The sequence below is a fragment of the Monodelphis domestica genome, chromosome 5, assembly GCF_027887165.1.
Source record: "Monodelphis domestica isolate mMonDom1 chromosome 5, mMonDom1.pri, whole genome shotgun sequence".
NCBI lineage: Eukaryota > Metazoa > Chordata > Mammalia > Didelphimorphia > Didelphidae > Monodelphis > Monodelphis domestica.
The window spans coordinates 213,608,635-213,625,050 of NC_077231.1; the positions used below are offsets into that span (position 1 = coordinate 213,608,635).

At 35.6% G+C, this 16,416-nt stretch overlaps 1 protein-coding gene across 5 annotated transcripts in view; it reads left to right on the top strand.

Annotated features, from left to right (window-relative positions):
* The window catches only part of UBN2 (ubinuclein 2), a 162,660-nt gene that overhangs the window by 47,463 nt on the left and 98,781 nt on the right, over positions 1-16,416 (top strand). For all 5 annotated transcript variants that reach the window (XR_008912323.1, XM_056799760.1, XM_056799758.1 and 2 more), the window contains exons 3-4: positions 4,394-4,492; positions 15,343-15,480. Coding sequence is in view for 4 of the 5 variants with exons in the window: in XM_056799760.1 (XP_056655738.1) it covers positions 4,394-4,492; positions 15,343-15,480 (237 nt within the window). In the remaining variant the exon portion in view is untranslated. The remainder of the gene's footprint in view (positions 1-4,393; positions 4,493-15,342; positions 15,481-16,416) is intronic.

Sequence of the window (16,416 nt, forward strand, 5' to 3'; positions counted from 1 at the left end):
TTCAAAGGTTTTTGTTATGAAAATTTTTCCACAATTTGTTGCTTCACTTCTAATTTAGTTATGTTGGTTTTGTTTGTACAAAATTTTTGAAATTTAATATAATCAAAATTATTCATTTTACATTTTGTAATATTCTCTATGTCTTGCTTGGTTTTAAATTCCTTCCTTTCCCATAGATATGACAGGTATACTATTCTATGTTCACCTAATTTGTTTATAATTTCCCTATTTATATTTATGTCATTTACCCATTCTGAATTTATCTTGGTATAGGTGTGAGATATTGATCTAAACTTAATCTCTCCCATACTGTTTTCCAATTCTCCCATCAGTTTTTGTCAAATAGTGGGTTATTGTTCCAAAAGCTAGGATCCTTGGGTTTATTGTACACTGTATTGCTGAGGTTATTTACTTCAAGTCTATTCCATTGATTCTTCCTTCTGTCTCTTAGCCAGTACCATATTGTATTGATGATCACTGCTTTATAGTACAGTTTAAGGTCTGGTACTGCTAGGCCACCATCTTTCACACTTTTTTTTCATTAGTTCCCTTGATAGTCTTGGTCTTTTGTTCTTCTAAATGAACTTTGTTATAATTTTTTCTAATTCTATAAAGAAGTTTCTTGGATAGGTATGTTACTGAACAAGTAAATTAATATGGGTAGTGTAAAGGTTAAAATTATGGTTGAGACTGAATGTAATAATTTATATTTGGTCACCAAGAATTTTATTTATGAAATCCTAATGAAACACCCAAACTTGGCTGGAAATTTTATGGTGATTGAATTGTTATAGTGGAGGAGATTAAGAAGAAGGAAGAAGGAAGGGGCTAGTACCAGGTGGGAAGATTAGGTGACCTAGAAAGTAAGATTTTGAGTGTGAAGGAGGAAAGAATCAGCCTGACCTCCAAAGGGGGTCAGGTAATATACCCAAACCTGAATCAGCTCAAGGGCAAAACTCATCACCAACACTCCAAGATGTCAAAATGCCTAGCACACTCTCAGCCAGAGTCACCTCTCCAGGGAAAGAGGAGGAGAGAGGAAATGACATGCCTTATATGGACGGTTTTATGTCACTTTCTTGGGTCTCATCTGTACCAATGATCGCTTAGCTTGACTTAGGACAACTCAGGGGTCTATCCATTTTTCTGCACATGTCTGTTGAAGGCCATTTCCTCAGATAATTAAATCTTGAGTTTGATGCAGACCTTCCTGATCTTGTTAAACTAAGAAGGGTGGAGAAATGTAGTTTCCAAGATCTGATTCTGTTATACCAAGTATCCCCATTGTTACTGATCAGGAAATAGCTAAATCAGATCTTCTAAAGTACAGTCTGATTAAGGTGGAATAGTTTTAAAATTCACAGTAGGATTGTCATTTTCATTATATTACCTCATCCTATCCATAAACAATTAATGTTTTCCGAAGTATTTACATCTAGTTTTAATTGTATGGAAAGCGTTTTATAGTTGTATTCATTCAATTCCTTTGTTTGTCTTGGCAAATAGATTCCTAAATATTTTATATTGTCTAGAGTAATTTTAAATGGAATTTCTCTTTCTAATTCTTGCTCCTGAGTTGGAAATATATAAAAATGCTGATGATTTATGTGCGTTTGTATCCGGCAACTTTGCTAAAGTTGATTATTTTCATTAGCTTTTTATTTGATTCTCTAGGATTCTTTAAATAGACCATCATATTGTCTACAAAGAGTGATAGTTTAGTCTCTTCACTGCCTACTTTAATCCCTTCAATTTATTTTTCTTCTCTAATTGCTACTGTTAGTGTTTCTAGTACAGTGTTAAATAATAGAGCTGATAATGAGCAATCTTGCTTCACTCCTGATTTTACTGGGAATGCTTATAACTTATCTCCATTGTCGATGATGCTTACTGATGGTTTTAAATATATACTGTTTATTATTTTGAGGAAAGGCCATTCTATTCCTATACTTTCTAGTGTTTTAAATAGGAATGAGTGCTGTATTTTGTCAAAGGCTTTTTCTGCATCTATTGTGATAATCATGTGATTTCTGTTGGTTTGGTTATCGATATGGTCAATTATTGCATTCCTGGTATAAATTCTATCTAGTCATAGTGGATAATCCTAACTTACCAATGGATCTTTACCCTAAAATTCATCAGCAATGATTTTTAAAATTTTACTTTGTGATGATCTTTTTCTCCAGTTTATACCAACAATTTTCTTCAACTAAGCACTTTGTTTTAAGCTTTCCTTTCTTCATTAGGTCTATAAGCTTGAGGGTTTTGTGGACTAGTTTATATAGTAGCAAAACTTATGTCTTAAACATCATTCTGTTAATTCTTGTTTCAAGCTTATGTACAGATTTCAGTTTTTTACTTAACCATATTTCAGTTTTAAGGATATCCAGGGAAATCATGAAAAAAAAAATGGAAAGGAAGGAGGACTTGCAGTCCCAGATCTCAAACTATACTATAAAACAGTGGTCATCAAAACAATTTTATACTGGCTAAGAGACAGAAAGGAGGATCAGTGGAATAGACTTGGGGTGAATGACCTCACAAGACAGTCTATGATAAGCCCAAAGATCCCAGTTTCTGGGACCAAAACCCACTATTTGATAAAAAACTACTGGGAAAATTGGAAGACAGTGTGGGAGAGATTAGGTTTAGATCAACATCTCACACCGTACACCAAAATAAACTCAGAATGGGTGAATGACCTGAATAAAAAGAAGGAAAGTATAAGCAAATTATGTGAACACAGAATAGTATACATGTCAGACCTTTGGGAAAGGAAAGACTTTAAAACCAAGCAAGAGCTAGAAAAAAATCACAAAATGTAAAATTAATAATTTTGATTACATCAAATTAAAAAGGTTTTGTACAAACAAAACTAATGCATCCAAAATAAGAAGGGAAGCAACAAATTGGAAAACAATCTTCATAACAAAAACCTCTGACAAAGGTCTAATTACTCGAATTTATAAACAGCTAAACCAATTATATAAAAAATCAAGACATTCTACAATTGATAAATGGGCAAGGGACATGAATAGGCAATTTTCAGTTAAAGAAATCAAAACTATTAAAAAGCACATGAAAAAGTGTTCTAAATCTCTTATAATCAGAGAGATGCAAATCAAAACAACTCTGAGGTATCACCTCACACCTAGCAGATTGGCTAACATGACAGCAAAGGAAAGCAATGAATGTTGGAGGGGATGTAGCAAAGTCGAGACATTAATTAATTCATTGCTGGTGGAGTTGTGAATTGATTCAACCATTCTGGAGGGCAATTTAGAACTATGCCCAAAGGGCGATAAAAGACTCTGCCCTTTGATCCAGCCATAGCACTGCTGGGTTTGTACCTCAAAAAGATAATAAGGAAAAAGACTTGTACAAGAATATTCATAGCTGTGTTCTTTGTGGTGGCCAAAAATTGGAAAATGAGGGGATGCCCTTCAATTGGGGAATGGCTGAACAAATTATGGTGTATGTTGGTGATGGAATACTATTGTGCTCAAAGTAATAATAAAGTGGAGGAATTCCATGGGGACTGGAACAACCTCCAGGAATTGATGCAGAGTGAGAGGAGAAAACCAGGAAAACATTATACACAGACTGATATACTGTTGTACAGTCAAATGTAATGGACTTCTCCATTAGTGGCAATGCAGTGATCCTGAACAAGTAGGAGGAATCTATGAGAAAAACCACTATCCACATTCAGAGGAAACACTGTGGAAGTAAAAACACCAAAGGAAAATAACTGCTTGAATACATGGATAGAAGGGATATGGTTGGGGATGTAGACTAAATCAACATCCTAGTGCAAACAATAACATGGAAATAAGTTCTGATCAAGGACACAAGTAAAACCCAATGAAATTGTACGTGGGCTGGGAGAAGGGTAGGTGGAGGGGAGGGAGGGAAATAATGTGTTATTGTAACCAAGGAATAATGTTTTAAATTGACTAAATAAACTATTTCAAATGGAAAAAGAAAGTTTAGAAGCCAATCAGTGCAACAAACTTTATTATATTATTTTAAAAAACTGCCATAGACACTCCAGTCTTCAGCAACCACTCGCCACCCTGATCAGTCAGCAGCCATCAACACCAAAGCAAGAACTTACCAGCAAAAAGATTACAACTTGCTAAAAGGTCAAATAATAATTAACATTTTTATAAATAAATTAATTCTTATGTAAAAAAACAAAAAAAATAAATTTTTTATAGAAAATGATTAAATAGAAAATAGCAGATTTTTAAATTCTTAAAGTTATTTCTCCCTCACACTGGTTAGTCAAGATTGAAAGACTTGGTAAACCATTATCTGAAGCATGTACTGTAGTTACTGGCTCAAGTTCAAGGCAATAAATATTATTTTAACTTATTTTTAATTTTTGCAGGGTGTAAAATCTAAACACCGGAAAGATCGGCCACAAGATCTAATTGACATAGGTTTTGGGTATGATGAGACAGATCCATTCATTGATAACTCAGAGGCTGTGAGTAATTCTTTTCTTTTCCAAATTATTTATTGTTTCCGTAAGTTTTAGAAATTTCACTGATGAAATGTGAAAATATATACTTTTATACAGTTTGCATTGACATCTTACTGAATTTCTGGATTTTGATTCTAAAGAAAAATAAACATATTTCTCTAATACAAAAATCATTCCTCCCATGATTGAAGAATCAGTCTTTAACTTCTAATTTTAAGACTTAAGGAAATTGTTCAGGACTGTTTTTAATTCTTAAAGAGTAGCCTTATATAAAATAAATGTAGTAGTACCTAAACCTACAACATTTAGTCTTCAGGGTAAAAAATGTGAAATGATTCCCAGAGAATTGCTTAAGTGGTCTTGCTTAATGCTTAATGGTCATGCTTAAATGGTCATTTAGCATTAAAATTTATGAAACTGTTTGTAATCAAGAAAAGCCTCTTTTCCCTTAACTTCTTTTAGGAGAGGAGATGTTAACCTGTAATTTATGAATTTGTATTTTTTTTTGACATATTTTAATAAGCCCATTACAGTATCTGCCTCCCCAGAAGGGCTTATTTTCTACAATGAAGACTATATACTATATGTTCAGGTACTACTGCATTTATCCTATATAAGGAATGAAATTACTTAAATAAAAAAACTAACACAGGATATTTTATTCCTTATATATGTCTTCTTTTGTTTCTGCTTTCCTCAACCTATATCAATTTATACAAATCTTCTGCATTTTTTCTGCAATTTTCAGGTTAATTTTCACAATTAGTTCAAAGGAAGGACAGTGACAAAAAGAATAGGCTCCACTATAGCATTTTGAGAAATAATAAAGAACTGAAATCCATATCTCTTTTATCTTTTGAAAAATGGCTAAAGAATCCAGAGAATTGACTTTAGAGTTGTAGGTCCTGGATTCAGTCTTCCTCTGAAACTCATTACTTCTGTGACTTGTGTCAATTCACTCAACTTCTTGCCTTTAGTTTTCTCATTTGTAATATAACTTAGTTGTATTAGATGGCTTCTGAAGTCCCTTCCAGGTCATTATATATGTCAATGAGCTTATGAAATGCCTTCTTTGTTTAGTATTTTGGTCATTTGTTGTTTTACCTTTAAATTTAAATCTCTCATCTGATTCTCCAACTATGGTTAGAAACAATATCACTATTACTGTGAGTTTTATTAATTAGGGAATAATTAGAGCTAAATTCATACTATATATTCTGAGCAATTCTATATTAAGAACTTTAGGATGATTGTTGATTGTTTTCCTTTGATTGTGTAAGTTTTCTTATCTTGTCCCAAAGGTAGTGAAGTTGCTCACTTCAAAAAAAGATTAGAGGGGTCAGCTGGGTGGCTCAGTGGATTGAGAGCCAGACCTAGAGACAGGAAGTCCTAGGTTCAAATGTGACCGTAGACACTTCCTACTTGTGTGACCCTGGGCAAGTCACTTAAGCCCCATTTCCTAGCCCTTACTACTCTTCTGCCTTGGAACCAATGCACAGTATTGACTGCAAGATGGAAAGTAAGGGTTTAAAAGAAGGATTAGACTGTGAAACAATTATAAGCATTATCTTCCATTATAATATTTATAGCTAGCATTTGAGGAACAAAGAGTGATACCATGTTTAATGAGTTATAAAATTATTTAAAAAGTGACTAAAATAGGGTTAAAGAACAAGTCATGGGGAAAACTAGGTAGCTCAGTGGATTGAGAGTCAAGCCCAGGCCCAGAGATGGGAGGTCCTCAGTTCAAATCTAGCCTCAGACATGTCCTAGCTGTGTGACCCTGGGAAAGTCACTTAACCCTCATTGCCTAGCCCTTGCCACTCTTCTGCCTTGGAACTAATACGCAGTAAGAGTGAAAAAAAAAAGGAACAAGTTATAAGAACAATTTTATTGAAGGGAATGATAATAATGAGACAATATATAAAAATCTCTGAGATACAGCAAAAGCAGTAATTAAAGGTAAACTTAAATCTTTAAATATTTATAGCAATAAAATAGAAAAAAACGCAGATCAATGGGGTATGCAATTTTAAAAAACTAGAAAAATAATAAATTAAAAGTCAACCTGTAGTTAAAATGTCTTATGAAAAGAGTGACTTTACTACTAATGAAGATAAAATCAAAGCACTTGTTAGAAGTTATTTTGTTCGTTTGTATGCCAACAAACAACAATTTAAGTTAAGTGGAACAATACTTACAAAAATATGAACTATATAAGATGAACAGAGGAGGAAATAGAAGAGCTCAAAAATTTATTTTAGAAACAGAAATCAAACAGGCCATGAATGGTGGATACATAACCTTGACATTAAGAGAGATATCAAGCAAATTGGAAGAAAAAGGAACATAGCACTTATCAGATTTATGAATGTGAGAGGAATTTGTGTATAGATAGTATTGTGATAAAATAAAAAAGTTTTGAATAAATGAAACAAATATCCAGATGAGAAGGAAAGCAGAATATTGGGGGGAAATTTTCATAGTTTCTTTCAGAGAGATCTCATATCTAATATAGAGAGAGAACTTTTGTGAAATTTTTAAGAATAAGACCCATTCATTAGTTGCTAAATGGTCAAAATAATGGTAGAGGTTTTGGATGAAGAAATCAAAGCCATATTTAGGCACATAAAAATACTCTTTCACTACTGATTAGAGAAATGCAAATCAAAACAATTTTGAAATATCCCACAAGATTGGCTCAAATGATAGAAAGGCAAATGACAAGCATTGGAAGGAATGTGGAAAAAATGGGAACTCTAATGCAGCATTGGTGTAACTGCAAACTGATTGAACTATTTTGGAGAGCAACTTGGAATTATTCCGAGACAGTTATAAAACTATATGTATACCCTTAGACCTACCAATACTATAATTAAGTCTGTTTTCCAAGATGATCAGAGAAAAGAAAAAGAACCTACATAGTTTAAAATATTTGCAGCAACTCTCTTTGTGGTGGCAAACAACTGGTAATTGAGGGGATGCATATCATTTGGGGACTGACTGAAGAAAATTGTGGTATGTAATTTTGGTGAAATACTTCAGTGTCATAAGAATTGATGAGCAGAGGAGCAGAGTCAAGATGGCGGCTTAGAAGCAGCAAAAGTTCAGACCTCTGAAAACCCTTCCTTACCAATAACAAACTAAGTGCTCCTAGGGGACTAAAATTCAAACTTAACAACAGGACAGAGGTGGGGAACCCTCCTTCTGGACTCCAATCAAAAGGTAAGTCCCACAAAAGCCGGAATCCAAAACACTTGGGTCTAAGGGGAAGGCAGAAGGAAGGTCCCAGGACCCCTCCCCCCCAACCCAGACTGCTGAGTCCCCATTGGCAGCGGGAACCTCTAGGCGGGGAAAGGTGCTGGTCTGGAGGGTGTACCTTGAGAGCAACCTGGGCCAGGCTCAGAGCGTAAAACATGGGTGGCAGGGAAGCAGCCAGAGAGAGACTGAAGAGCCTACAGCCCCGTGTCTGGGTCTTTCCATCTGGCTCCAGTCTCACCTGAGGTTTTTGTCTCGGGGCATATCCAGACCAACCCAGTTGAACCTAATCCCATCAGGAGTCCTCAGAGCTCAGGGAGGCCAAGACCCCCCCACCCCCTAGAGTGCAGGGCCTCCCACAAGGAGAGGAACCTCTGGGCAGGCAAAGGCACTGGTGTACTTTGCAGACAGTGCTGTTCCAGGCTCAGAGCGTGGAACACAGGCAGCGGAGAAGCAACTGGAGAGAACCAGAGAGAGCCTAGGCAGCTCCAGCCTTCCAGGAGTCTTCGGCCTCAGAGCACATACAGCCCAACCCAGTTGAACTTAATCTGATCAAAAGCCTCCAGAGGACAGTGAAACCAACATACGTCCCCCGGAGACTGTACCAAGAGATCTGACAAAGCACCAAGAGAGGAGACCGACAGCCCCAAAACCAAAAAAAAAAAAAGAAACGAGAGGAGCAAGAGCACAGACAAATATGTGGAGCACAGAAGGGGTAAATATGAGCAAACAACAGAAAAAGAAGAAAAATTACAATAGACAGTTTCAGTACAGGTAAGGAGCAAAGAGCGAAAAAAAACTGAGGGGGAGGGATCAGCAAAGGAAAAATCAGAAATCCCAGCAAATTGGATACAGGTTTTGAAAGAACTCAAAATGCAATTCAAAACACAATTAAGAGAGGTTGAAGACAATTGGGGAAAGAACTTAAAAACTAAGATAAATCATCTGGAAACAGAAAATAGTGTCTTGAAAGCCAAAATCATCCAGGTGGAAAATGAGGCAAAGGAGATGAAAGATGAGGTGAAGAAGATGAAAGATGAGAAAAAGGAAATGAAAGATGATGAAAAGAGGATGAAAGATGACTTCCAAAGAAAATCAGACCAGAATGAAAAGGATGACCAAAAAGCCAGGGATGAAATCCAGTCTTTAAGAAGTAGAATACAACAACTAGAATTAAGTGACCTCATAAGGCAGCAGGACACTATAAAACAAAACCAAAAGAATGAAAAAATTGAGGAAAATATGAAGCATCTCATTCACAAAACAGAGGATTTAGAAAATCGTTCAAGGAGAGACAATTTAAGAATCATTGGTCTACCAGAAGACCATGACAAAAGAAAAAGCCTGGACATCATACTACAGGAAATTATTAAAGAAAACTGCTCCGATATCCTAGAACAAGAGGGAAAAGTGGAGATTGAAAGAATCCACAAATTACCTCCTGTACTTAATTCCCAACTGACAACACCCAGGAATGTTATAGCCAAATTCAAGAACTATAAGACCAAAGAAAAGATATTACAAGCTGCCAAGAAGAAGTCATTCAGATACCACTGAACCACAGTGAGGATAATGCAGGATCTGGCTGCATCCACACTGAAAAACCAAAAGGCATGGAATATGATATTCTGGAAAGCATGGGAACTAGGTCTCCAACTAAGAATCAACTACCCATCAAAACTGACTATATTCTTACAGGGGAAAGTATGGTCATTCAAAAAAATAGAAGAATTCTAAGAATTCGTAAAGAAAAGACCAGACCTGAACAGAAAATTTGATGTCCAAGCACAGAACTCAAGAGAATCATCAAAAAGTAATTAAAAAAGAGGGAAAAAAGAAAAACAAAACAAAACAAAAATTTTCTAAGAGACTCAATAAGGTAAAATGATGTGTATCCCTATAAGAAAAGAGGTCATTGGTAACTTTTAAAAACTATTGTTATTACCTGGGCAACAAAAAGAAGTACACATAGAGGGAACAGTGACAAACTGTATAGGATGAAAGGACAAGACATAAATAGGTATATATTTATATGCATGCATAAATACATACACATGTGGATGAGTATATACATATACATATAACTAGAGCTTAAAATAGGTTAATATTAAAAGAAATGGGAAAAGAAACAAATGGGGGTAAATTTATATGTCACAAAGAAGCTCATGGTGGGAGGGGGGAGAACATCAATACAGTGGAAGGGTAAAGAGGTCGGAGATAGGAAATATTCGACTCTTACATGCTTTGACATTGACCCAAAGAGGTAAGAAAAATCCAATCCATTGGGGCAGAGAATAGATTTGTGCCCTATCGGGGAGTAGAAGGGTAAAATATGGACTGGTGGGGAGGGAAGCAGCACAAGGGAGGGTGTGGGGGGGTAATTTTAGAAAGACTACATGGAAAATAAGGGGGGGTAATAAAAAGTATGGGGATATAAAGGGAAGTAAAATAAGGGTGGAAACTAGGGGGACTGATTAAAAACAAACATTGGTGTAGAAGGAAAGAGTGAAAGAAGAAAAGGCAGGAAGAGGAATAGAAATCAAAATGCTGGGTAATACACAGCTAGTAATCATAACTCTGAATGTGAATGTAATGAACTCACCCATAATTGCAAGCGAATAGCAGAGTGGATTAGAATCTAAAACCCTTCCATATGCTATTTATAAGAAACACACATGAGGAAGGTAGATATGCATAGGGTGAAAGTAAGAGGGTGGAGCCAAATCTATTTGTCATCAACTGATAAAAAAGAAGGCAGGAGTCACAATCATGATATCTGACAAAGCCAAAGTAAAAATAAATTTAGTTAAAAGAGATAGGGAAGGGAATTACATCCTGATAAAAGGCAGTATAGACAATGAGAAAATATCTGTACTCAGCATGTATGCACCAAATGGCATAGCATTCAAATTTCTAAAGAAGAAACTAGAGGAACTCAAGGATGAAATAGATAGAAAAACTATACTAGTGGGAGACCTGAACCTTACTGTATCTGAACTAGATTAATTAAACCAAAAAATAAATAAGAAAGAGGTAAGAGAAGTGAATGAAATCTCAGAAAAATTAGAGTTAGTAGACATGTGGAGAAAAATAAATAGGGACAAAAAGGAATATACCTTCTATTCAGCAGCACATGGTACATTCACAAAAATTGACCATAAAAATATTGCAAACAAGTACAAAAGAGCAGAAATAATAAATGCAACTTTCTCAGATCACAATGCAATGAAAATAATAATAAGGGAAAATGGAGAGGTAAATGCAAAATTAATTGGAAATTAAACAACAAGATTCTCCAAAACCAGTTAGTTAAAGAACAAATCATAGAAACAATAACTTCATTGAAGAAAATAACAATGATGAGACATCCTTTCAAAACCTATGGGATGCAGCCAAAGCAGTACTTGGGGGGGAAATTTATATCCTTGAGTTCATATATTAACAAATTAAGAAGGGCAGAGGTCAATGAATTGGGCATGCAAATTAAACGAGAAAGAGAACAAATTAAAAATCCTCAGATGAAGACTAAATTAGAGATCCTACAACTCAAAGGAGAAATTAATAAAATTTAAAGTCAAAGAACTATTGATTTAATAAATAAGACTAGAAGCTGGTACTTTGAAAAAACAAAATAGTCAAAGTACTAGTCAGTCTAATTAAAAAAAGGAAAGAAAAAAACCAAATTGACAATATCAAAGATGAAAAAGGAGACGTCACCTCTAATGAAGAGGAAATTAAGACAATCGTTAAAAACTACTATGCCCAATTAGTAGTAGTAGTCTCTCAGTAACTGAGGATGACGATTGTCTTTGTGAGTTTTCATTTATTATGTATAGATGAGTGTGCACAAAGACACTTGTGCGTGAAAGAGATTTAAGTGGAAGAGTCGATGCACAGAGACAGTCCCACTCTCTCGGCGTTAGAAGCCTGGGTCCATTGGTACGAAAAATCATTACACCTGGAGACTTCCTCAGCTGCATTGGATGGCCGTGTTGTCTTTTGTGCTCCAACACGCCCAAAGCACTCCACAGTGCTTTTCTGCGTCGCCATCTCAGCCATTGAACCTTCTTGTTGGTTTCCCTCCGTCTGTTCAGCCAAAGCAGTCTTCGCATGCTGGGTGAGCAAAGCCCTAGTTCACCAGGGGTCTATGACCCGATGGCTACCCTAATAAGGTTTGGCCGGCCTGTCGAAGCCGTTGCCCGGGGTGTGACCACTGCTGCATGCTAGCAGCTACTAGGAGCCACAAGTGAGAGCTGGGTGTCAGGTGAGGGTCAGAGGCTGGGGAGCTGCCCCAGGAGGGCACGACAAGCCCTCCATACCAGAGATACTACCCCTCTCTGAACACCCCTATGCCCAATTATATGGCAACAAATATAGCAATCTATGTGATATGGATGAATACTTACAAAATATAAATTGCCTAGACTAAAAGAGGAAGAAATAAATTGCCTAAGCAACCACATATCAGAAAAAGAAATTGATCAAGCCATCGAAGAACTCTGTAAGAAAAAATCCCCAGGTCCAGATGGATTCACAAATGAATTCTAACAAACATTCAAAGAACAACTAATCCCAATATTAAACAAACTATTTGACAGAATAAGCCAAGAAGGAGATCTACCAAATTAGTTTTACAATACAAACATGGTACTGATCCCAAAGCCAGGCAGGTCAAAAACAGAGAAAGAAAACTATAGACAAATCTCCCTAATGAATATAGATGCAAAAATCTTAAATAGGATACTAGCAAAAAGACTCCAGAAAGTCATCACAAGTATCATCCACTATGACCAGGTAGGATTCATACCAGGAATACAAGGATGGTTCAATATTAGGAAACCATCCACGTAATTTTCCATATTAACAAGCAAACTGACCAAAATCACATGATTATCTCAATAGATGCAGAAAAAGCCTTTGATGAAATACAACACCCATTCCTATTGAAAACACTTGAAAGTATAGGAATAGAAGGACTTTCTAAAAATAATAAACAGTATATATCTAAAACCATCAGCAAACATCATCTGCAAGGGGGATAAACTAGAAGCCTTCCGAATAAGATCAGGAGTAAAACAAGGATGTCCATTATCACCTCTATTATTTAATATTGTACTAGAAACACTAGCAGTAGCAATTAGAGAAGAAAAAGAAATTAAAGGTATTAAAATTGGCAATGAGGAGACCAAGCTATCCCTCTTTGTGGATATGATTGTTTACTTAAAGAATCCTAGAGAATCAACCAAAAAGTTACTCGAAATAATCAACAACTTTAGCAAAGTTGCAGGATACAAAATAAACCCGCATAAGTCATCAGAATTTCTATATATCTCTAACCCATTTCAGCAGCAAGAATTAGAAAGAGAAATACCATTTAAAATCACCCTAGACAATATAATATACTTAGGAATCTATCTGCCGAGACAAACACAGGAACTATATGAACACAACTACAAAATACTCCACACAGTTAAAACTAGATCTAAACAATTGTAAAAACATTGATTGCTCGTGGGTGGGACGAGCTAACATAATAAAAATGACAATCCTACACAAATTAATTCACTCATTTAGTGCCATATCCATTAAACTCCCAAAAAACTTCCTTACTGAATTAGAAAAAAACCATAACTAAATTCATTTGGAAGAACAAAGGTTCAAGGATATCCAGGGAAATAATGAAAAAAAAATACAAAGGAAGGTGTCCTTGCAGTCCCAGATCTCAAACTCTATTATAAAGCAGTGGTCATCAAAACAATTTGGTACCTGCTAAGAGACAGAAAGGAGGATCAGTGGAATAGACTTGGGGTAAAAGACCTCAGCAAGACAGTCTATGACAAACCCAAAGACCCCAGCTTTTGGGGATAAAAATCCACTATTTGATAAAAATTGCTGAAAAAATTGGAAGACAGTGTGAGAGAGATTAGGTTTGGATTAACACCTCACACCCTACACCAAGATAAACTCGGAAATGGTGAATGACTTGAACTTAAAGAAGGAAACTATAAGTAAAATAGGTGAACACAGAATAGTATACATGTCAGACCTTTGGGAAAGGAAATATTTTAAAACCAAGCAAGACTTAGAAAGAGACTCAAAATGTAAAATAATTTTTAGTACATCTAATTGAAAAGTTTTTGTACAAACAAAACGAATGTAACTAAAATCAGAAGGGAAGCAACAAATTGGGAAACAATCTTCATAAAAACCTCTGACAAAGGTTTAATTACTCAAATTTACAAAGAGTTAAATCAATTGTACAAAAAATCAAGTCATTCACCAATTAATAAATGGGCAAGAGACATGAAAAGGCAGTTTTCAAATAAAGAAATCAAAAGTATTAATTAGCACATCAAAAAGTGTTCTAAATCTCTTATAATCAGAGAGATGCAAATCAAAACAACTCTGAGATATCACCTCACACCTAGCAGACTGGCTAACATAAAAGCAAAGGAAAGTAATGAATGCTGGAGGGGATGTGGCAAAGGAGGGACATTAATACAGTGCTAGTGGAGCTTTGAATTGATCCAACTGTTCTGGAGGGCAATTTGGAGCTATGCCTTAAGGGCGATAAAAGACTATCTTCCCTTTGATCCAGCCATAGCACTGCTGGGTTTGTACCCCAAAGGGATAGATAATAAGGAAAAAGACTTTTAAAAGAATATTCATAGCTGTGCTGTTTGTGGTGGCCAAAAATTGGAAAATGAGGGGATGCCCTTCAATTGGGTTATGGTTGAACATATTGTGGTATATGTTGGTGATGGAATACTATTGTGCTCAAAGGAATAATAAAGTGGAGGAATTCCATGGAGACTGGAACAACCTCCAGGAAGTGATGCAGAGTGAAAGGAACAGAACCAGGAAAACGTTGTACACAGAGATGATACACTATGGTACAGTTGAACATAATGGACTTCTCCATTAGCGTCAATGCATTGTCCCTGTACAATCTGCAGGGATCTATGAGAAAAAAACATTCTTCACAAGCAGAGGATAAACTATGGGAGTAAAAACACCAAGGAAAAGCAACTGCTTGACTACAGGGCTTGAGGGGATATGATTGAGGAGAGACTCTAAATGAACACCCTAATGCAAATACCAACAATATCGAAATGGGTTCGAATCAAGGATACATGTGATACCAGTGGAATTGTGTGTCGGCTATTGGAGGGGTAGTTGGAGGCGGGGGAGTAAAAGAAAATGATCTTTTTTTCCAATGAATAATGTTTAAAAGGGGGGGAAAAAAGAATTGATGAGCCGATTAATTTTTTTAAGTAACTTGAAAAGATTTAAAGAAATAATGAAGAATAAATCAAAATAAAACCAAGGGAACATTATATCAGCTATAGAATTAATATTTGAGGAATAACTTGTGAATGTCCACTTCTAGAGAAAGATCTGATAAATAGAAACACACAAAAGAAAAAATACATAGGGTTTTTTTTTTTTCCCAGATGATGCCTTCTGTGATGGGTAGAGGGACAGTGAGAGGCTGAGATGCCTGGGAATTTATTTTTTACAGTATTAATTAAGACATTTTTAAAAAGAGATGTTAAAATAATATACTGTAAATATATGCTTATTTTTCTATGCAGTATGACGAATTGGTGCCCGCTTCTCTGACCACAAAATATGGAGGATTTTATGTCAATACTGGTACACTTCAGTTCCGCCAGGCATCTGACACTGAAGATGAAGATTTATCAGAGAATCAAAAACACAGGTCACCTAAAGTAAGAGAATTTGTAGACTTAAGGCACTCTTGGGGGAGTAATGCAATTAATAGATTAGAATATATTCAATTTACTTATTAGCTACATGTAATACATTTAAGAAATTGAAATGCTAATCACAGATATCTTTATTGTTTTTAAAATGTATGACACGTGAAGGGATTTCCTTTTTATAATAATAATAGATGAAGGTTAGACAGTTAGGTGGGGCAATGGATAGAGTTCTGGGCTTGGGGTCAGGAAGACCTGTGCTTAGATTCCAACTCAGACAATTATAAACTTTGTGGCTTTAGACTTAAGTTCTGTCTGCCTCAGTTTTCTCAGCTATTAAATGGGGATGATAATAGCACCATTCTCCCAGGGTTGTTGTGAGAATTAAATAAGATAGTAATTGTAAAAAGTGCTTAGTATAGTATCTGGCACATAAGTATTATAAATTACTGTTAGCTGTTGATATTATTAACACTTTAGTGACAGTGGATAGAGGATTAGATCTGGTGTTGGAAGGACCTGGGTTCAAATCTTACCTTAGACACCTCTAACTATGACTCTGGGCAAGACCCTTAGCCCCATTTGCCTAGCCCTTCTTGCTCTTCTGCCTTGTAATCAGGACTTAGTATTGATTCTACGACAGAAGGTAAAGATTTTAAAAAATAAACATTATTAACACTTCAAATTTTGTAAAACCCTTTGCATATATTATTTGATCTTCATAGCAATCCTATTATATACTGTTAATCCTCATTTTAGGATGAGGAAACTGTAGGACAAACTTTTTTCACAGTTGTATTGTTAAGTGTCAGAGGCAGGATTCAAACTTCCTGATGCCAAAATAGACTTCTATGAAATACATTCTTATTGTTTTCTTCTTTTAAAACCCCCACCTTGCCTATTAGGATCTATTTTCATCAAAATTCACAGGATTAGGATTTCTTA